At 44.9% G+C, this 22684-nt stretch overlaps 1 protein-coding gene across 1 annotated transcript in view; it reads left to right on the forward strand.

Moving 5' to 3' along the window:
• Positions 1-22684, forward strand: part of MINDY4B (MINDY family member 4B) — a 49416-nt gene that overhangs the window by 7511 nt on the left and 19221 nt on the right. Inside the window, exons 4-10 of the mRNA XM_028490843.1 lie at positions 2597-2716; positions 3440-3531; positions 6388-6553; positions 7676-7740; positions 12993-13064; positions 14831-14903; positions 15503-15672. Of these exons, the coding sequence (XP_028346644.1) occupies positions 2597-2716; positions 3440-3531; positions 6388-6553; positions 7676-7740; positions 12993-13064; positions 14831-14903; positions 15503-15672 (758 nt within the window). The remainder of the gene's footprint in view (positions 1-2596; positions 2717-3439; positions 3532-6387; positions 6554-7675; positions 7741-12992; positions 13065-14830; positions 14904-15502; positions 15673-22684) is intronic.

Below are 22684 nucleotides of genomic sequence, written 5' to 3' on the forward strand. Positions count from 1 at the left end.
CATGTGGGATCCTCCCGGACCGGGGCGCGAACCCATGTCCCCTGCATCGGCAAGCGGACTCTCAACCACTGCGCCACCAGGGAAGCCCCTGAGTTTTTTTAATTGAACTTGAATTCTAAGCTCTCTTAGCCACAGTTGCCTTAGTCTGTCCCACTATCCATGGCTTCTCCTCCCTTATTCCTGCCAGCCTCTGGTCTTTTTCCATCTGGGCTGGGACTTTCTTCCATGTGGCATAAGAGGTTCCAGTGTAGACAGGCTGTGTTTTCACAAAGGTAATAACAGCACTTATGGTTCCCACAGTCCTTTCCATACTTCTCCTCTTGCAGTGATAGCTTTCCATTTCAGTGATGGGGACAGAGCAGGGGTTATCCCCATTTCAGGATAAGCAAAGAAAGTCTTAGAGAGTTTTGACAATCTGTCCCTGTTCGTGTGGTTGGCAAGGAGCAGAGCTGGGGCTTCTCAAGCCTGGAGTCAGGAGTGAGCAGTCTTCTTCTGTCTCTATTTCTGTGTAGAGGCAATCTTTTCTTTGGAGGGTGGGTGCAGAGGTGGCCAGGAAATAAACTCCAGCCATGGGACCAGACCCTGGTTTGAGATGCAGAAGACCGTTCCAGATGCATGCTTCTCCTGCATCTGTCCTTCTTGGAAACCAATAGAGCCCGCGCTATGCACAGCTGGGAAGAGGTACCCTGGCTCTGGACCAGTTGGGCCCCATGTTCCTTTTGTCCACACTCTTCAGCTGGCTCCAAATGCCTGAGTGTGATATTCAAAGCCCTCCAGGATCAGACCCAAGGTACTTTCCATTCTGACCTTCCACTGACTTCCTGCCCTGTGGCCCCAGACCCCACAGTGTTCTAGACCCAGTGACCTACTCACTGTCCCTGGATACCTTGGTACCATGTGTGTGCGTCTGCAGATCTCTCTCTCTACCCAGCCTCCCCGCCTTTACAGGCGACAGACCACTGTGTGGTCTGTCACAGAGTGTGGGACGTGTGCCTGTGCTGGAGCATGGGGTACTTTGGGGATATGGCAGTAAGTGACACTGAATAGCACTGAGTTACCTCGTGGGAAAGTCAGCCCCTTCTCCACTCTGGCAGGTCAGGGAGAAGACCGGGTAAAGGGCAGCACACGTTCACATCTCTTTAACACCTCTTATCTCCCTTTTTAATTACAAAGAGTGCAGGGCTCAGTCAGAGCTTTCACAGGCAACCAGTTTCTAGCATAATCTAATAACATCGTTTTATTTCTATTATTTTTTTTATTATGGCAAGTGATTTTGATTCTCATTTAAGGATGTGGTATAAAGTGTCCTTTTAAATAAACGCTTTATTTATTTGTTTATTTAAATAAATGTTTCCTTGTAAAATGGGGATTAAATGAGATAATGCACATATCTGACCCTTTGTAAGCTCTTAATGACGGTGAACTGATTTGAAATAAAAGAGAAACTGCCAACCTCCCTACAAAGAAAGAAAGAAAGGAAGGAAGGAAGGAAGGAAGGAAGAAATGCTTTAAATAAATGTTTTCTAAGTTATAAAAGAATGGCCCAAGCTAATGAGAAATATTAATTCAATAATTATTGGCATACAAAAATGACAGCAGTTATAAGGATGGCACATACAGGATTAAAGGTGGGGAGGCGGATGAGTGGTGTTAGAATGGGTACGAATACTAGCTCTGCCTGACTTGCTGGGTGACCCTAGGCAAATACTTTCCCGTAAAAGGAGGATGATAATAGTACCTTTCTCAAGGAATTAAATTAACATAATGAATGCAAAGCACTTAGCCCAGTGCCTGGTGCGTAGAAAATACTCAATAAATGCTAGATGCCATCTGCCAGCCTAGTTCAAATGCCACCTCTTCCATGAAGCCTTCCTGACTACTTCAGTCGGAAGTTCTCTCTCCACATCCATACCCCACACAGGACCTAGCACAAGCCGAATGATTAATATGCCTCTGATTATAAAGGGATTCCCTTTTTGTCATGGGTTTGGTTTCCAAAGGCTTGTACCCAATTTTCTGGGATTTTCTAAAAGACCCTCTCCAATCTTAACATGCTGCAGAGTATCCAGAAAAAAACTTAAAGATTCTAGGGCAAAGAAACAGAGGCTGCTTGTTTAATACCAATTGACACCACTAGTGTACTCAGACTGGAATCAGAGTCCTGCCTATTCTTTTTTTCTGGAGCAAGAGAGAAAGACCCAAACGTGGGAGAGATAGGAGTTACAGAGTCATGGTTAGAGGGATGAGAGGTATAAGGAGAGAGCAGTCGCCCGTCATGGATCTTAAGGGGGTACGTGGAAGACGGCTGGCAATGGAAGGTGAGACAGACACAGAGACAGAACTCGGATGGGGATAACAAGGTGTGGAGTTGACACTCTCGGCCTTCAGGATAACATGTCCTAAGTGAACCCTATGCAAACCTTTTGCACAGAGCTGGACAATTACAATCAGGGAATAGAGTAATGAGTGAACCTGACTCTAGGAAGGGGACAGGCCCTCCTCCATGGTTTCACCACCTTGCTTAAGTCTGTTTGCTGAGGGCTTGCGTCTAGGAAGAATTCTCTTTGTTTGAACCATTTACTTCCCCTCTTTTCAGAAACTGCGCCAGAGCCTCTTTGGAAATACAGTCCGGGTCTTCAGCTCTGACTGGACAAAGGCCTATTTCCGGTTTCATGATCCTTTTTCTGACCTGGCTTTCTCTTTGGAAGTGGGAAAGGTAATAGCAGGTGATAATTTTTTTAAGTCCTAATCCCATGCTCCCTGTCTGTGTTTCCTTCCATCCTCCTCCATACGAGGCATGTTTTCATTATCATCATATGTAGAAACATATCGACAATTTAAAATTTCACCTTAAATGATAACAGACTATTGAAAATTGTGACACGCTATCTAGGATGTCACGAAGTCTCAAACTCCTCCCCACCCTCTTCCAAATTTTCGTTTTCGTGGCTCTTTTCTCCAGGTCCTAAGCATTCCTAAGAATTTAGGGGTAGGAGGAGATCTAGGAGTTTCTTTCTGGCTTGTTTAAAACCTCAATAATTCAAGTCATTGATCCCTAGCCAGGCAGAATTTCAAGAGCTAGCCGACTAGTTCCTTACCTCCTGCAAATCTAACAGGTGGACATGAGGCACAAGCCCAGTGGAGGTGGGGCGGAGGGGGACAGGCATCCCGGGGTGCCAGTCTATGGGGCTCCACAGAGAAGCTAGTCATCGCAGATTCTAGCCCAGCCATGGCACGGCCACAGCCCATGGGGAGGGATGGCACGTGTAGAGAACAGCGGCCCTTCACTAAGCCTAGGGGATGCTGCGTACCAGAAGGGAAAAGGCTGCCGAGAAGAATAAATAATGACATCCATTTCCAAGACTTCTCTTTTATAACGTGGGCCCTGAGGGTTCCACCACCATTGTAAGCTCCTCACTATTGACCCTGCGCTTTTCAGGGAGGTACCCGAAGCATTCAGATGGCTGTACAGGGATCCATCATTAAATATTTGTTGTTCACAAGGCAGGAAAAAGACTGTAACTTGCTCAGGTAAGAGGCCTATGAGAAGTATCTGAAAAGAATTACCCATTTCCCGAGAACCTTTGTAGGCTAAATAACCACCAGGGAAAATCCCGTAGGTTGCCTCAGGAAGGGGACTCGCCTCATAAGCGGACTTGCCTCGTAAGACGGAAATGGCTCTGGCTCTCCCAGAGGGACTGAATTTCGTGACTAGGCAGAGCTCTTCCAGAGTCCCTTTCAATGCTCAGTTGCAGGGATAACACTGACAGTTTTTATGCTCCTCTGCAGAGCGCCCTGACTGAGGAAATGAAGCACCAGGTCTCCAGATAGGTTTACCTGACAACATTTGATAGGAAGTCCCAACCTAGCAGTGCCAGAGACAGAACAAAAGGGGTGATGACGAACCTAATAAATGAAGAAGGAGTCATCCTCCTATTTAATCACGCTGACAAAGTACAGTGTTTGGTAGTTGCCTATTTAAAAAATCAGTTCAAATTATTTTGTTCTTAGATGCTAATAAACCCCTATCATGTGTAAGACTCTATGGTTGATATTATTAGAGGAAGCAGAAATAATTAAAAGGCATCTACCTACCCTCAGGCAGGGTAACTTATCACCCAAAACAGGAACTGAATGTCTAATCTATTCTAAGAACGTGAATTGCCAGCTTCCTTAGAAGCAGAGCCAGAGATGGGAATTCTTCATGCAGGTGATTTATTAAGGGAATGAATGCCCTCAGGAGAAACCCCTAAGAGAGCAGGGAAGCAGGCTAGGGCAGGAGAAGCAGAGGAGGCATGTGGCTGCCGGTGACGTCTAGCCTCCGCCTGATCTATGGGAGCTCTGGGGGGCAACTGCTCCATCTTCAGATAAGGGGGAGGGGCCTTTTCACCTCCCACCCTCATCAGGCATCCGCTGTGGACCCTCCTATGGGAAGGTGGCACAACTCCCAGTCACTTCCAGGGAAGGTGGTTCCAGTTCTTCAGAGAAAGTTGAAAAGTATGAGCCACTAGCAGCAGTACCCAAAGCAATGGGGGGGACATGTCCACCAACTGAGTAAAAGGGATCCCAGGGAATCTAGATGGAACACATACAGCGTTTGCTACATGAATAGAAAGCATTTAGCACAGTACCCGGCTTGTGGCAGGTATTACATAGATGGTAATGAGTAATTGCTATTATCGACCTGCTCCATGAAGCTTTCCCGGACCTTCCCGATCCCAAGTTCTCCCTTCTTCCTCTGCAGTCTCACAGCACTTTGTTTTACTCTCATTCTACCTTGGACGAGGGTTTTGGAGTGTGAGGCTCCTGCTACTCATTTCGGTATCACCATAGAGCTAGATGGATTCTATAAACCAGGAGTGCCCAGCCACCGGGCCACAGACTGGTAGCAGTCCGTGGCCTGTTAGGAACCAGGCCGCGCGGCAGGAGGTTGAGCGGCGGGCAAGCGAGGGAAGCTTCACCTCTATTTACAGCCGCTCCCCATCGCTGGCGCTACTGCCTGAGCTCCGCCTCCCGTCAGCATTACGGTGAGCTGTATAATTACTTCATTATATATTACCATGTAATAATAATAGAAATAAATGAATGTAACGTGCTTGAATCCTCCCCAAGCCACGGCCCCCCCCAACCCGTCCGTGGAAAAATTGTCTTCCACGAAACCGGTCCCCGGTGCCAAAAAGGTTGGGGACGGCTGCTATAAATCACGGCTGAGTTCATTCATTAACCTCTGTCATGTGTTTCTTCATCAGGACGACAGCTGTCAATGTTAAACATTTAGAAAATGAGCATAGGAAAGGTCTGTGATGTAAAGATTGGCTCCCATTTCTGGGGAAGTCTCACCCACTGGGATTATTTGATGGAATCTAATGGTTAAGAACAATCTAGGGCTTCCCTGGTGGCGCAGTGGTTGAGAGTCCGCCTGCCGATGCAGGGGAACCGGGTTCGCGCCCCGGCCTGGGAGGATCCCACGTGCCGCGGAGCGGCTGGGCCCGTGAGCCATGGCCGCTGGGCCTGCGCGTCCGGAGCCTCTGCTCCGCAGCGGGAGAGGCCACAGCGGTGAGAGGCCCGCGTACCGAAAAAAAAAAAAAAAAAAAAAAGGAACAATCTAATGAGTCAGGAGGCACACTGCCTGCATTCAAATCACTGCTCTACTGCTTTAAAGGTGAATGACCAGGGGCAGAGCACTCAACCTCCCTGTCTTACTTTCCTCATCTCTAAAATGGGACTAATAATATTGAGAGCATCCACCTCACAGGTTGTCCTAAGGATTAAATGAGGTAATATGTGTTAGGTGCTTAGAACAATTCTGGGCCCATTGAGTGCCAGATGAGTGTAAACTACAAGTTAGTAAGGGGGAAGTGGGCCTCAGATGATTGGTAGGATGTGATCAGGCAGGAAGAACAGACAGAACTCGCATATTAAAGGCAGACAAGTACATGAGAAAAAGCATGGAGGTAGAAGGCAGAACATATGTCCAGGGAACTAGTCCATCTGGGGCAGAGGGCCTGCAAAATGGGAAGCTGGGAGATAAAACTGGAAGGATTGTTTGGGGTTGCACCTGGGAAGGGCCTGTGTTACCGGGTCAGAGAGTTTGGATGGAGCCCGGCTGGAGCTCAGGAGAGAAGACAGGGTGGAGATTCCGCAGGGGCAGTAATGCACAGGGTGGGGTCAGTGGAGAACCCAGGGGATTAATGCTCTTGGGGGGAGGATGCCCGTTCAGCGCGGGCAGAGAGGAGGAGGCCCTCCACAGTGTTCTCACAGCGTAGGTTGACGAAGGAGCCAAACCGACCCATCCTGTACTCAGAAGGGGTCATGAAAGTGGAGGCCCAGGCCCTCAGCTGGGCGGCATTCACTGCAACGTGCTCCTGCCCTCCTCCTGCGCTGAAGTCTGTGCGCGATAAGCAAGCGGGAGCAGGAACGCGCGCTGGCGGCGGCGCTCGCGGGCGTCCTGTGGGCCGCAGGAGCAGCTCGGAAAGCCAGCGTCTGCCTTGTCACCGAGGACACTTACGTCGCCCCGACTCCTGACTGCTCTGGGGACGGTTTCACTGAACGGGTGAGTGCACTCCTGCCCGTCCTGCCAGATAAAGGATAGTTATAAATTAATTATAATTATAAAGCCTGGGTGATTATCAGGCTCACCGTGGAAATGGAGGCGGAACTGATGCTCCTGGGTGGACCTCCACGATGTAAGCATCTGATGTGGCCAAAGGTACCCGCCAAAGAGGCAAGGATCAAGGGCATAAGTAATCCAAGCAGCCAAGATAGAGATGCCTGCTGTGAATTTCTCCTTCCAGAACTCACCATGATCAAGAATATTCCAGGGGCTTCCCTGGTGGCACAGTGGTTGAGAGTCCGCCTGCCGATGCAGGGGACACGGGTTCGTGCCCCGGTCCGGGAAGATCCCACGTGCCGCGGAGCGGCTGGGCCCGTGAGCCGTGGCCGCTGAGCCTGCGCGTCCGGAGCCTGTGCTCCGCAACGGGAGAGGCCACAGCGGTGAGAGGCCCGCGTACCACAAAAAAAAAAAAAAAAAAAAAAAGAATATTCCATACCCAACAGAAAAGAAGCAGATTCACAGACATAGAGAACAAAGGAGCAGTTATCAGTGGGGAGAGGGAAAGAGGAGGGGCAACATAGGGCTAGGGGATTAAGAGGTGCACACTATTATATATAAAATAAGCTACAAGGTATGTTGTACAGCACAGGGAATATAGCCAATATTTTATAATAATGATAAATGAAGTATTACCTTTAAAAATTGTGAACCACTATATTGTACACCTGTAACTTATATAATATTGTATATCAACTATACTTCAACAAAACAGATTTTTTTAAAGAATATCCCATGCCTGAAATTATCATAAACTCCATTTCCATAGCCACTCTTTTAAACTTGGCTAAATTCTACCTATTAGGGAAAAAAATCTGTTTACAGTTTTCCTGCTCAAGATATCATATTGGTTTAAAACTGAGGAATGTACAAGTGAGGCTGGTGGCCACCCAATCTTATCATGTGTGTTTTACATGGCCTTGTGTAAGATAATATGTCAGTTTCTAGCAATGTGATTTTGCAATGAAACAAAGAACTCCCTTGAGGTACTAACAGTGAGTTGACATCTTCTAGATATAACTTTCATCCTCCTTTTCATTTTTATCTTCTATTTCTGATTTATAGCTCCAGCTGTTTGAACTTTTAGAGAAAGAAGCCACTGAGAAATTCATCTATGATCATGTACAGTGTGTAAGTGTTTAAGTGTTGAGATAATTCCTTTATGTTGAACTGATTTTACAGGAACCGTCTTCCTTTTATAAAATGTATTTCTAATGATGCTTGTTAAGAAAAGCAGGTCATTTTGAGGACTAAGAGAGGTCAGAATGAGGGAAAGAGAAACCTGTCTCTCCCTCCCCACAATCTAGGAGGCCAGATCACACACAGGCCCACTCACAAATGCCTCTTTCTCCTTGGCTAATCAAACCCAGAGAATAATACTATAGAGGGCGTATACAATAGGACTGCTTTTATGGGAAGAGAAAATGTTAGAGCGGCCTTGCCTCATCTAAGGGATAAAACACAAAAATGGTAGTCTAAATTGCCAAAATGGCCATTCACGTTAGCTCGGAAAAATGACTGCCAGTCTGAAAAAGGTGGCCCCCTTTCACGTCTTCTATCAGCACCTTCCACACAATGCCCTCCCCTGCAATGAATCTTCCCCACCTCCTGTGTGGGAAGGACACAAAGTAGGGGATAGGGATGGTGGAAAACGGAAGGCGCTTTTTTAAGTTTCCTCTGTAGATAAAGAAATGAAAGTTGATTTTCTAAGGAATCAGAGCCTCACAATGTAGCAGAGGACAATTAGCAGAGTAACCATGAAGCCATATAAACGTGGCCTGTACGGAAAGGGAAAATTTGATTCATGAAACGCACAACCCCATTCCTTTCAAAGGTCATAGGGACAGAAAACTTGGGCATGAGTTCTCAGCCATACACTAGCTACATGGTCTTGCTTAAACTAGTTACCCCAGACCCTCCTCCCCCACCCTCTCTTGGGTCTATATGGTAGGCAGAAGAACGGTCCCCTGAAAGAGGTCCATACCCTACCCCCTAGCACCTGTGAATGTTTCATTACATGGTAAAGAGGAATTAAGCTTGTTAATCAGATGACTCTAAAATAGGGAGATTGGGCTTCCCTGGTGGCGCAGTGGTTGAGAGTCCGCCTGCTGATGCAGGGGACGCGGGTAGCAGTCCGTGGCCTGTTAGGAACCAGGCCGCGCGGCAGGAGGTTGAGCGGCGGGCAAGCGAGGGAAGCTTCATCTCTATTTACAGCCGCTCCCCATCGCTGGCGCTACTGCCTGAGCTCCGCCTCCCGTCAGCATTACGGTGAGCTGTATAATTACTTCATTATATATTACCATGTAATAATAATAGAAATAAATGAATGTAACGTGCTTGAATCCTCCCCAAGCCACGGCCCCCCCCAACCCGTCCGTGGAAAAATTGTCTTCCACGAAACCGGTCCCCGGTGCCAAAAAGGTTGGGGACGGCTGCTATAAATCACGGCTGAGTTCATTCATTAACCTCTGTCATGTGTTTCTTCATCAGGACGACAGCTGTCAATGTTAAACATTTAGAAAATGAACATAGGAAAGGTCTGTGATGTAAAGATTGGCTCCCATTTCTGGGGAAGTCTCACCCACTGGGATTATTTGATGGAATCTAATGGTTAAGAACAATCTAGGGCTTCCCTGGTGGCGCAGTGGTTGAGAGTCCGCCTGCCGATGCAGGGGAACCGGGTTCGCGCCCCGGTCTGGGAGGATCCCACGTGCCGCGGAGCGGCTGGGCCCGTGAGCCGTGGCCGCTGAGCCTGCGCGTCCGGAGCCTGTGCTCCGCAACGGGAGATAGGGAGATTATCCTGGATTATCCGGGTGGGCCCAGTGTAATCTCAAGGGACTTTAAATGTGGATGAGGAAGGCATAAGACAGGGGAAGACTGATGTGACGTGAAAAGAGTACCACCCACTGTTGGTGGTGCCGTGAACCAAGGAACGTGGGCAGGGCTGCTAGAAGCTGGAAAGGGCAAGGAAACAGATTCTCCCCTAGAGCCTTCAGAAAGAATGCCGGGCTGCTAACATCTTGATTTTAGGCCAGTAAGACCCATTTCAGTCTTCTAACCTCTAGAACTGTAAGATAATAAATCTGTATTATTTAAGCTACTAAATGTATGGCAATTTGTTACAGCAGCAATACGAAACTAATGAAAGCTATATGATAGATTTTAAATACCTGACATGAAATGTTAAGCTAGAAGCCTGCTTAGGGACTTTCTGTGGTAGAGGGAGATGTTTAATGGGGCTACGTGGAGAGGAACCATGTAAGAAATGACTCTGCCAGCAAAGAGAGGCAGACCCTTCCCTCTCTGTCTCCCATCTCTTCAACTCAGACCTGGGAGAGTCTGATTCAATAAGTCTTTCACATCTGCAAGGGCTTCTTAAGTGTAGCCAGAGTTGAGAATAAGATGTTTAGAGCTAGAGCTATACATAGGTTTTCCCCCTCAAGGACTAAGAGTTGATAATGGAGACCTACTGTACAGCACAGGGAACTCAATACTCTGTAATGACCTATATGGGAAAAGAATCTTAAAAAGAGGTATATGTATATGTATAACTGATTCACTTTGCTGTAAAGCAGAAACTAACACAACATTGTATATCAACTCTACTTAATTTTTTAACTAATTTTTAATTAATAAAAATTAATTTAAAAAATAAAATTAAAAAAAAGACTAAGAGTTGAGCTGGAATAAGTAATGAAAGGAAGCAGAATCAGACTGCATGGTGCAGGTGGGCTTTGCACAAGAGTCGTGTCAAGCGGACCCAAGCTGACCATTACCATAGCCACGCAGGGAAAGGGTTGGAACCATTTCCTGAGTGAGGGGGCATCTTGATGCATAGATATTCCTCTGAAGGGCACTCCCTAACCGGGGCTGCATGTGTGATCAGCCCCCATCCAGACCTTTACCAAACACCATTCACTATCAAAGTGAAGCAGTTCTGTGCCCTGTCTTCAGGCAGAGATCACAAGCTAGAGGTCTGAGGGTTCCATGTGGGCAGTAGGCCTATTGTTATTATGGGTTCAATTGCATCTCCCCTCTCCCCCAAAAAGAGATATGTTTAAGCCCTAACCCCCAGTACCTGTGAATGTGTTCTTATTTGGAAAGAGTTTCTTTGCAGATGTAATCATGTTAAGATCAGGTCATGCTGGATTAGGGTGGGCCTTCATCCAATGACTGGAATCTTTATAAGGAGAGAGAAATTTGGTCATAGACACCGACACATGCAGGGAGAACACCATGTGATAATGAAGGCAGAGACTGGAGTGATGCACCTCCCAAACCAAGGACACCAAGGACTGCCAGCAGCCCCCAGAAGCTAGGAAGATACAAGGAAGGATCCTCCCCTAAGGCCTTCAGAGAGAGCATGGCCCGCCTCTGACACCTTGATTGCAGACTTCTAGCTTTCAGAACTGTGAAAGAATAAATTCCTACTGTTTCAAGCCATTCAAATTTCTGGCCATTTGTAGGGTAGGTCTAGGAAACTAATACATCTATCACATAGGATCTGCAGCATTAGCTCATATGGTGTTGTATTTTTAAAAACTCGACTTGGTGAACTTCAAAAATAATCAGAAAATTCCAAGTAAAAACCTAAATGTTTGGGCATTCCCTGGTGGTCCAGTGGTTAGGACTCCTCACTTTCGCTGCTGAGGGCACAGGTTCAATCCCCAGTCGGGGAACTAAGATTAAGCCACCCCTCAATCTGCACAGAGCAGCAAAAACAAAAACAAAACAAAACAAAAAACCAACAACAAAAAAAACCACACACAAAAACTAAATGTTTAGGTCCCCCCCAACTCCCACCCAAAATCAGAAAATCTGACAGAACTAGGCCTGTATTCTAGCATGTCTTCAATCAGCTGATAAAGGGAGCAGTGACTCCCATTATAGACAAGTCATCATAGACTGAAGGATGTTACTTAACTGGTAAAAAGGACTCTGCAGATGTGATTAAGTTCAAGATCTCAGATGGGGAGATTATTCTGAATTTTTCTGGTGGGCCCAATGAATCATAAGGGTTTTATAAGAGAAAGAGGACGGCAGGAGATTCAGAAAAAGGGATGTGATGAGGGAAGCAGAGGAGAAGAGGCTATGTGATGTGGAGTCATGAACCAAGGAAGAAGGACAGCTTCTAGAAGCTGGAAAAGGCTAGGAGACATCATAGCCTCCAGAAGGAACACAGGCCAACCAGCAGTTTGAATGGAGTCCAGTGACACCAGGGCTGGACGTCTAACCTCCAGAACTGTGAGATGATGGGTTCCTGTGGTTTTAAGCCAACACGTCTGTGGTCGTCTGTTAAGGAAGCAACAGGAAACTGACACACAAGTGCTCTCCCTTGCCTCGGGCCCCACCTCTCCCCGTTTCCCTCACGTCCTGCCGTACACCCATTTGGGTTCCCATCTGGCTTCTGTGGGCACTGAAATTTCTTCTCCTGCCTGAAGATCCAGCCCCTGCAAGGGCACAGATAGTGAAGGGGACAAATTAATCCACAAAAGGAAAAGTGCATGCATTTTAGCAGAAGGCTTCCTGATATCATGCCTTTAAAGAAGAGGCTTAAACCCTGGGCACCTTGAAAGCCAGCCAAGGAGCTTCTTTTCTGCAGGTAGAGTATTGACACAAAGCTAAGATAAGGCCAACCAGTGAAAGGCCCTGAAGGAGGATGGATTTTATCCTGGAGCTCACAGGGCACCTTTGGAAAGCTTGGAGCAGAAAAGTAACCTAGCCAAGAAAAGAGACAGGGAGAAGTTCCTTAGAGAGGGACAGACAGTAATTTTGCTGTGGTTCTAGCATATTCTAAGAAATAAGGTAGGTCCTGTGCATTATTTCATTTAACTTTTGCAACAATCCTAGGAAAAGGGTATTTTGATCTACATTTGCAGATGAGATTGAAACTTAAAGAAGCTGGAGTTAGTATAGTAGAACTGGTTTCGAACTCAGGTTTGTATAACTCCAAAGCTATTTCTAGAAAGCTTCTCTGCTCCCCCTGAGTTTAACAGGATGATGAGGAAGGATGCACTGACTGAGGGAGGCTGGATAAGGGCCAGCCAGAGCATCTCTGAGGAACTGAGCTAGGATAGACGCTGGAAAATGGAGAGGAAGTATACACTATGTCTTAGACATGATTCGAAGAGAATCACATGATAGAAGTGGAGGAAAGATGGGTTGAAAACCAAGAGAATGATGGTGCCATTGGCACGCCTGAAGCAAGGAAAGAGGATGCATCTGAGGGTGGAGGTGACCTAGAGAAGCAGAGAGAGCTCCCACGGTCCTTTTGGCAGCTAGAAAAAAAATCTCTCAGGTGTAAATCCTTGAATTCATGCCCTGAGATACACAGAGATGCACTGTGTTTATGCAAACATGTTTTTCCTTTGTTTTTCAAATACTTCAAAGGAGAAGGAAGCCATGGTGTCATCTTGTTTCTTTACAGCCTGATCTTCTCCAGAACATTTGAAAGGTAAATTCTACAAATATTTGCACAGGTATTTCCTATAGCTCTGGGGTCACATAAACAATGCTTTCTTTTGTTGGAAAATATTTTCACGCCTTATTGGAAACATGAGTGCAATTTTTTTTCTAGTGGACACTCTTCTGTTGATGCATCCTTTTCTGTAGTCAGTTTGGCCATATTCATGGGAGAGTGGATGTCATCAGAAAAGTTTGAATCTACTTTTCTAGCACAGTAGTAGGTTCCTTTTCCCTGTGGTTATAAATATTGGCAGATACCACTCAGGCTTATTTGTACAGTTTTCATAAATGAAAATATTTTATGATTTCTATGTACGATAAAATATATACCCACAAATATTTATTTTGACGCTATGAAATGCAAAGCCCTGTTCTTGGCACTGTGGGAAATACAAATAAAAGAGGATATGGCCCTGACCTCCTTGCAGGTTCCAATTTGGGAAAAACCAGGGGTACACAGAGAGACTGAGCAAGTCCCAGGTGGCACTTGACGTGCCAAATGAAGTACAGAGACAATGAATCTTAACGGATTCCAGAGGAGGGAGGGGCCCCAACAGATAAGGTGGCCAAGGAAGGCTTCTGGGAAGAAACAGACTTTCTTCTGGACCCTGAGAAAAGGGTAAGCTTTTGAGAGTCAGAGAGAGAGAAACAGAGGGCCCCCAGAAAGGAAGAATTTCAAGCCTTGAAGCAGTTCCTGAAAACTCGTCTTTTGCATATCATACTTTTATGATCTATATTATTATTTGCTTAACAATGTCCTTAAATCAACACACACTTGGGACTTCCCTGGTGGTCCAGTGGTTAAGACTCTGTGCTTCCACTGCAGGGGAGGCACGGTTTCAATCCCTGGTCAGGGAACTAAGACCCCGCATGCTGTGTGGCACGGCCAAAAAATAAATAAAAGAAACAATTCAAAATCAACACACATTTAAATATCATCCTCTTCTTAAACATGAATATCCTCTAAATCATGTATTTGCTGTGCTAAAGAAAAAATGTATTCAACACATCACTGTAAAATATTTTAAATGCTCATATCTATACCACCTAACATCATGCCATAATTTAGGAAACACTGCCCTGAATTCTATCTGATGCTTGACCCACGTCTTTAGGTCTTATTCACAGAAGTGCTTGACCTTCCAGTCCTGTGAACAGGTTCGCTCAAGCACACATACAGCTCATATAACTCAGCATCTCCCTCTGTGTGACAACACGAGCCGCTTTCCACCTCGATATTATACTGTCCTGGATGGAACCCTGACCCCTTGGCCCTGGTGAAACAGTAGAGGCTGCAGCCAAGCCATGGGCTTAACTCCCCAGCTGGTGGTTTCCACTTGAACAGTCTGGTCAACTCTGCCTTGGGCCAGCACTCTCTGGAGGGGTCACGCGTCACCACGCTAAGCCAAGCTTCCCTTAGCACTCAGCGCAAACAGTTTTGCTACAGAGCCCAGCACCCACACGGAGCCCGCGCCCAGGGACTCTAACGTGTGAGGTCTGTCGCTTCGTCCTCCGCCCTGACCACGTATCACTGGCTTCCCCCAACGGCAACCAGAGCTGGCCCAATCACCTCGGCAGCCCCAGTCCTAGACGCTTTCCCAGCGACAGATGGAAACACGCCAGGCACATGGGAAGGACAGTGACCAGGCAAGCCCAAGTGACTGTTGCTCTGTGTTGGGGGGTGGAGGGAGGAGAGGCTGCATGTCCCTGGAGCATCATTGTCTGTGAGTGCTGATGGCTCTTCCTGCTCTGCAGGCTTCAGGAGGACCTGGACGTCTCCACCACTCATCTGCTACGACCAAATGCCGGAGGTTTCCTGTGCAGGCAGGTGGGTTGGAAGACTTTGCCTTTTTATCGTAGCATCTCAACTAGGCTTTTTTTTTTTTTTTTCCTTTCAACTAAGCATGTTCTCTCCTTAAGTGAACAGTGATCAAATTATCTTTGAAAAACTGAGATGCTCCCCTGGGTTTGTTATCAGAGTCTATCTTTCCACTTTCCATTACAGTCCTTTCTAGTTTACCTCTGAGAGCCTGCTATCCCTGAGATTCTAGAAACATTTAGAAAATATCTTGACAAGACCCCCCCCAGGAGTCCCTAATAACTGAAAGACAAGCACTATAAAAACATCTTAGCTTTGTGCAGCTTAAATCACAACTATGGAAACCAAAGTTTAAAAAAAATATGAAGGGAGGAAGGGCCCGTGGGGAGTTATGGGGCATGGCTCAAGAAAAAAAAAAAAAAATCAATAAACTCCTGTTTTAAGACTACCAAACATTCATGACATACGTTTTCCCAGAATTATATATTGTGGGATTTCATTCTTTTCACTAAAAATGATACATTTTATGATTATTAAAAGAAAAATGAAATTAAGTCCTTGTGTCAACGCTACCTGAAATGTAAATATTTGTAAAATGTGTCATCTAGGCAGTTCTGAACATGATTTTAACTGGAAGAGCAAGTCCACACGTCTTTAACGGCTATCAGAAAGGAAAGTCTCAGGAAATGTTATGTGGGGTCCTGACCCGCAGTGACGTCGGCTATTTGCAGTGGCATAAGGACACCTCAGAGGATGACAGGCTTTCACAGGTGAGTGTGTTCCAATTCTCAACCACACCACCGGAGTGTCACTATTTGGACAAGGCAATTCAAATCAGAGCTTACTTTTTCCTTTACTACTTTCCTGCATGCCCTCCACTTGCACACAGAGACACACATGGAGACTTTTCTGCGTCTAAATGGAAATATCCAAGTCTACTTGCTTCATATTTTACTTTATATATTTTTCTGTATACAGCCTATAGGTAACACAAGTAATATGCAAATAATTTTTAAACAATACTTGAAATATACAAATAAAGTCTCCTGGCATCCCCACTCATCAGAAATCAATACTGCCAGCAGAAGAATGATTATCTTCCCAACCGTGTATTATGCAGACATGAATGCATATATCCTATCTATTGCTCAAAGCTTTAAAAAAAAATCACTGAAAAAAAAGGGAATCCCACTTACGAAACACCTCTCAAAAAGCTTTCTAGCTCAGGGGATGTACAACCTCTGACAACCGGAAAGTAGACTGTGCTGTTGAAAAGCACAGCCAGAGAATTAAGTAAGATGTGGTTCTGTAAAAACCACCAGGAGAGAGAATGAGGAAGCAAGTATACCCACCCAAACCACAAATCAAAGGTGCTTCTGAGATATTTTCACCAAAATGTCATTACAAAACCCAGGGAAGGCAAGCCAGAGTCTATGAAAAGCAACACTTCTTTGGAGCGGCCCTAACACTAGCTGGGATGGAATTCAATGTGATGGTGACAAACCCCCCCAGGCTCACCGTCCACCAGCACTAAATGAGGCCCCATTGCTCAGAGCCTGTCCTTCACTCTCCTGGTTCCAGCTCAAAATCCCTTTCAACGTACAGGGCTTTACACTTTATAATGTCCTTTTATAGCCACAGCTTCATCTGTCTTTCCTCCTACTGCTGGCTCCAGCTACAATGTGTTAATCATGACATCAGCAACTCACAACACATGCAAATCACGTCTGATAGCATTGGAACGTAGCGTCTGACTTTGGCAGAATTAGTATATTTTGTGTACAAGTGTGTCTTAAAAGTTTACTTGGTATTCCTTGAGTTTGAAATCTAGTCCATCATAGAAAAATGACACCAGAAACTAACATGACATTGTAAATCAACTATACTTCAATTTAAAAAAAGAAAAAGAAAAAATGGGAAGTGACAGATAAGCTAAAAGCAAAAGAAATGAACCCAATCCCATCACCCAGGGTCAATCCTCTCAGAAATGCTGCCTTCTCTTTCTCATATAAATATGTTCTATTCTACTCCTATGAACCCTGCCTTTCTCATTTAACACTAACATGCTTATATGCCAATGAATATATATCCTTCATCACATTTAATGGATGCAAAGATTTGCACTGTATGAATGTGAAGACTGTACTTTGAATATGCCCTAGACAGAGAATGGATTTGTTATTATTATAAAGTTCCTAATCATTTGTTCCGGACAATTTGGGAATTCATCTTAGAATCTGATATATATATATATATATATATATATATATATATATATATAATGACAAGGAAAACTAAGCCAGAAATAGGGGACTTACAGATTTCATTTTACATATTTTTCTTTTCTTTCAACCATGCATGGTCACTTGAGGTCCATAATAAAGCATTCTGTACCGATCAGAGCCCAGTAACAGGCCAAGACTCAGTCTGGTAGGATACACTGGGGGCAAGTTTCAAGGAGTGAGGGTGCAAAAACCACAACAATTTTAGTGCTTTGTCTACTATTACAAAGCTCTTTCACAATATTATTTCACTGTGTCCTCATTTTAAACTACAAAGATTTAAAAGTGTTTCTCATGGTTCTGTCATTTAAGTAGGTAATTCAAAAGCTTTGTTCTATCTTCGCACCTCCTCTGCTGTTATTTGCTTAGTATTTTCCTTTAAATCAACTCACTTTTACAATTTGAATCTAACATTTTCTGCAGCAGTAATGCAAACTATGGACTTGATATGCTATTTTTTTTCTAATACCTATTAAATAAATAAGGAAACATGTTTTGTTTTAAAGTTCACCCCTTGTGCCCTGACTTCCACGCCACATGCCCCTTAAGGGGCACGTGCACCATACTGTAGAAACCTGGTGTAAAAGTGAGAAGGTTCCCATAACACGTGAAAAACAGCCCTGTCCTGGGAACCAGGAGACGTGGCTGGAGGCCTTGCCCTGCCACTCACAGGAGTGTGACTTGGCCAGTCACTTACCTGCTCTGAGCCTGCTTCCTCATCCACAGACTAATGTCCTAACACTTGCCCTGCAACCACATGACTGATGTGAACAGCAAACAAAATCATGAATGCTGAAGCCTGTTCGGAAAGCCCGAATGACCTCTCTACACATAAGGCTTTATAACAGATGATAAGGAATAACAGTAGAGTGTTTTATTCAGCCGTGTTCATTCAGCATCTATTGACTGTGAGATTCTGTGTCCAGTACAAAGGGGAGTTATACCTGGGCCAATACCACGTACATAAACTGAGTGCTATAGGAAGGATAGGCAATAACAGCTAAATAACAGTGATCTTGACATTGGCTGCACATTGAAGTCACCTGGAGAGTTTTGTTTTTTCAAGCGACTTTATTTTTTTTAGAGCAGCTTTAGGCTCTCGGCAAAACTGAGTGGAAAGTATTTACAAAGATTTCCATGTATCCCCTGTCCCTACACATGCATGGCCTCCACATTATCAGTCTCCATCACCAGAGCGGTACCTTTGTTACAACTGATGAACCTACACTGACATATCATCATCCAAAGTCCATAGTTTACGTTAGGGTTCACTCTTGGTGTTTACATTCTATGGGTTTGCACAAAGGTACGATGACGCGTATCCACCATTATAGCATCATACAGAGTAGTTTCACTGCCCTAAAAATCCTCTGTGCCCTGCTGTGCAACCCTCCGTCCCCCCCAACTCCAGTCACCAATGATCTTTTTACTGTCTCCATAGTTTTGCCTTTTCCAGAAGGCTACCTAGTTGGAATCATAGAGTATGTAGCCTTTTCAGATTGGCTTCTTTCACTTAATACTATGCATTTAAAGTTCCTCCATGTATTTTCACAGTTTGATACCTCATTTCTTTATAGCGCTGAATAATATTCCATTGGAAGATTGTGAGTAACGTTTCATTGAACAAGTATTATTCTACTGATAAACCATGGTTTATTTATCCATTCACTTACAAAAGATATCTTGGCTGCTTCCAAGTTTTGGTAATTATGAATAAAGCTGCTATAAACATCCATGTGCAGGTTTTTTGTATGGATGTAAGTTTTCAACTCCTTTGGGTAAATACCAAGCAGGGCAGATGCTAGATCACACGGTATGTTTAGTTTTGCAAGAAACTACCAAAGTGCCTTCCAAAGTGGCTGTGCCGTTTTACATTCCTACCAGCAATGGATGAGACGTCCTGTTGCCCTACATCCTTGCCAGCATTTGGTTTTGTCCGTGTTCTGGATTTTGGCCATTCCAATAGGTGTATAGTGGTATCTCAATTACTGGTCTTTTTTTTGCATTGCCCTGATAATATTATAGTAAATGATGTGGCACATCGTTGCAAATACTTATTTGCCATCTGTCTGTCTTCTTTGGTGAGGTGCCTGTCAGTCTTTGGTCCACCTGTAGAGCTTTTAAAACTATCAATGCCCAGGTCACCCTCCAGGACAGTGTCAACTACACGTGTGTAGGACCTGTGGGCTCACACTCGGCCCCACACTTACAAGGTGCTGCACTTGGTTTGATGCTCTGTTGTCACTGCCTTAAAATGCTTAACACTTTTTCAACACGGGCCCCCACTTCTTCATTCTGTACTGGACCCGACAAATTGTACAGCCTTGTCCTGCCCGATGACTCTGTTTATCTGGCCTGGAGAGCACCTGGGCATTGAATTTTTTTTAAGTCTTCAGGTGAGCATCCAAGGTTAGAAACCCCTGCTCTGGAACAGGGCTGCTTAACCTCAGCACTGCTGATATTTTGGATAATTCTTTGTGACGGGGGCTGTCCTGCACATTATGAGATGTTTAGCAGCAGCCTGGCTTTTGCCCACTATGCCCCCCGCCCAGTGTGACAACCAAAAATGTCTTCAGACATTGCCAAATGTCCCCTGGGGGACCAAATTGCCCTGACTGAATCACTGCTCTAAAAAACAGAAAAAAAAAAAAAAAAAAAAAAAAAATCTTGTTAGGCTTAGCTGATTAAATCCATGGTGTGCAGAATTGGAAAACTAGCTATTTCAACTGAAATTACAAGAAAGAGTATCTTCTTTCAATCAGTATCAGAAAGGTTGACAGCTTTCTATTCCTTTTTACCCTTTGCAAGGCTTTCGGGGCAAGTTTCAAACCTTAGCTTAAATTAAAATTAAACAGGTGTTTGCTAAATAGCTACTAAGCTGCTCCAACAAAAGAAACTATATCAAAGGCTATTCACCCCACCACCACCGCCCCCCCCCCCGCCGCCCCTGCTCCAAGAAAGAGAGTGAGATTGAGAGAGAGAGAGAGAGAGAGAGAGCCTCAGAGAGGAAAGAATTCACAGCAATCGCGTGCTACCATTTTCCACGGATCGCATTTCTTTTGATACAAGTCAGCCCTGACCAATAGTGCTACTAAATCATGCTCTAAAGAAAAATACCTGCAGAGCCTAAAATATCCTCCAATAATAAAGTGGATGTTTGTTGGGACCTTAAAGTCAATCAAGAGGCCGAGGCCTAAGGTTAAAAAAAAAAATAAGAGCTTTCCTGCTGGGAAGAGGGCAAAATGTACCCGACCTCAGGACCACCGTCCAAAGGCCTGCTCACAAATTGGAAGTAGGGCAAAGGATGGCGACAGGCCAGGTTAGCTTTTAAATCTACATAGAAATCACATGTAGAAATCCAAGCTTCCATCTTTTCGAAAAGTGACTAATGTGGCTTTTCATCCTTTCTTCTTAGAGTCAGTGTTCTCTCCCCAGGGAGACGCCTGTGAATCCTGCCCGCCGTAAAAATTGCCTGAAATTGTACACTAATGGCTTGAAACCCGGAGGATGTTTATTAGGTTGTCTCTAACGTGCACTTCAAGTTTGGTTTCAGAACAAATGTTATTAGAGAGCAAACACAAGCTGGTAGGTAGTATTCTTACTTGAACTGCTGAGATATATGACTGTATAAAGCATCCACATGTGTACATATAAAGTTTAGTTAATCTGAAGGTGCTTTTTATTTTCTATAGCAGCTCATTATATGCCAGGATAAAAGCAATCCACAACTCATCTATTATTATTAAAATAATTTTCAGGTAGAATGATTTTATGTACATAAGAATTTTCTATTTTCTCATCCTCCCTGAAGGTGGTATTTTTTAAAGTTCATTCAGTCATTATAGTGCCAACAGCCACTTGTGCAGAGCACATACTGTGTGCCAGGCTCCCTCTAAGCCACTGGTAATGAGATCTTCTTTCATTTCATCCTCACTTCCACTCAAAGTCATAATCAGTGTCAGTTCCAGTGCACTGGCTGTTGTTTGGTCATTCATCTTAGAGATGAGAAAATCCAGACTGGGAAAAGTATAGGAAGTTGCCCTAGGCCACCAGCTAGGGAAGTGTCAGAGCCAGGGTTCTGACCCCAGACCCAGCTGCATTCAAAGGCCCCTTCAGGCCACCGTGCCACGCTGCCTGTCATGATCACCTTGGCTTGTTTTCTGATAAAGTGGTAAATACAAGATGCCAGTTCTCGGCATTATAGCATCAGAAGCACTTTCGTAATCGATCACATCAATGTATTGACATAGAGACGTAGATCTGTGTTACATAGTCTATAAGATCAATCACAGGTACACTGACGCTGAACTACAACGGTTAGATGGTGGCAAGATCATGGCCCAGCTTTAGAATGCATGATGGCTGTGCTCAACATCTAGAACTTTATCCATTGACTCCTAGGTTAAAGCAGTGACGAGTTTGAGTTGATCATGAACTGCAGGTACTGGTAGCCCGCACCCTTTCAAGTATCTGTCACCCTTCACCTGTGGTTTGTCAGACCACATCTCTCACTTACGTGCTAGAAGGACAAGCTCAGTGGCCCTCAGAGACGTGCTAACCAGAAGCCCCATCTGACTGCAGTGCATACAGATGTCTAGTATTTCATAACATTTTATCATAGAACTTCTTGCAGAACAGCAATTTGCTCAGAAAAGAACCAGATGTGGGTCTAGGACAATGCTGTAAGCATCACTGGATTGAGGATCTCACAATCACTCCCCTCCCTTTCTGCTCTGAGGCATGGTGACTCTGCACAGGACACATGAATATGCCAAAAGCATATAAGTTTAAGCATTTTATGGGAATTTAGGGACTCCTGCCTAGGGTGGGTGCTCTAAATCAGAAGATACTATGTAGGCACTGGTAATAGAAACCTGATATAAGAAGGTTTCTGAGTTCAAAAGAAAACCAACGTGCTGCCTGACAGATTCTGCTGTCAAGGTGAAACCCCTCCTGTACCACTGCATCTGCCTTCCCGAAGTGAATCTCTTCTTACTCGGTGACAAAATTGCAGAGATTGCAAAAACACACCTCTTTCAGTCCCAATGTCACAGCCCAGTGGGTGAGATTAAAAAATAAAAAAGGAGCTCTCATTAGATGACATGGCAAGGCCCCCAGAGCCCAGCAGACGGATGGTTCCTGCAGCACACAGCCAGCTCCCCTCAGGATAAGGCACTATTTTGAAGCCTCCCGTCACTTTTCTATTTGAAGGTACAGGTTTGAGTGTGAGGTTCCAATACCTAAGTGAGAACATAAAGCAGTTGGAGTCTAACACCATCTGGAGAGCCTTAGGAGGTTCACATTACCTTCGCACCTGCCACAGAGAAGAAAAATCAACTCTGGTTTTTAGAAGGGACTGAAGCCATTTAGGTCTTGCTGGCTTTATTCCCCCGGCAGCCCTGGCAGAGCACATCACCATCCGAGTCCTACCCTCTTCCCTCTTTACATTTTCCCTTTTTTATTATTATTATTTTTTTTGCGGTACGCGGGCCTCTCACTGCTGTGGCC

This window comes from Physeter macrocephalus, chromosome 1 (genome assembly GCF_002837175.3).
Source record: "Physeter macrocephalus isolate SW-GA chromosome 1, ASM283717v5, whole genome shotgun sequence".
Lineage (NCBI taxonomy): Eukaryota > Metazoa > Chordata > Mammalia > Artiodactyla > Physeteridae > Physeter > Physeter macrocephalus.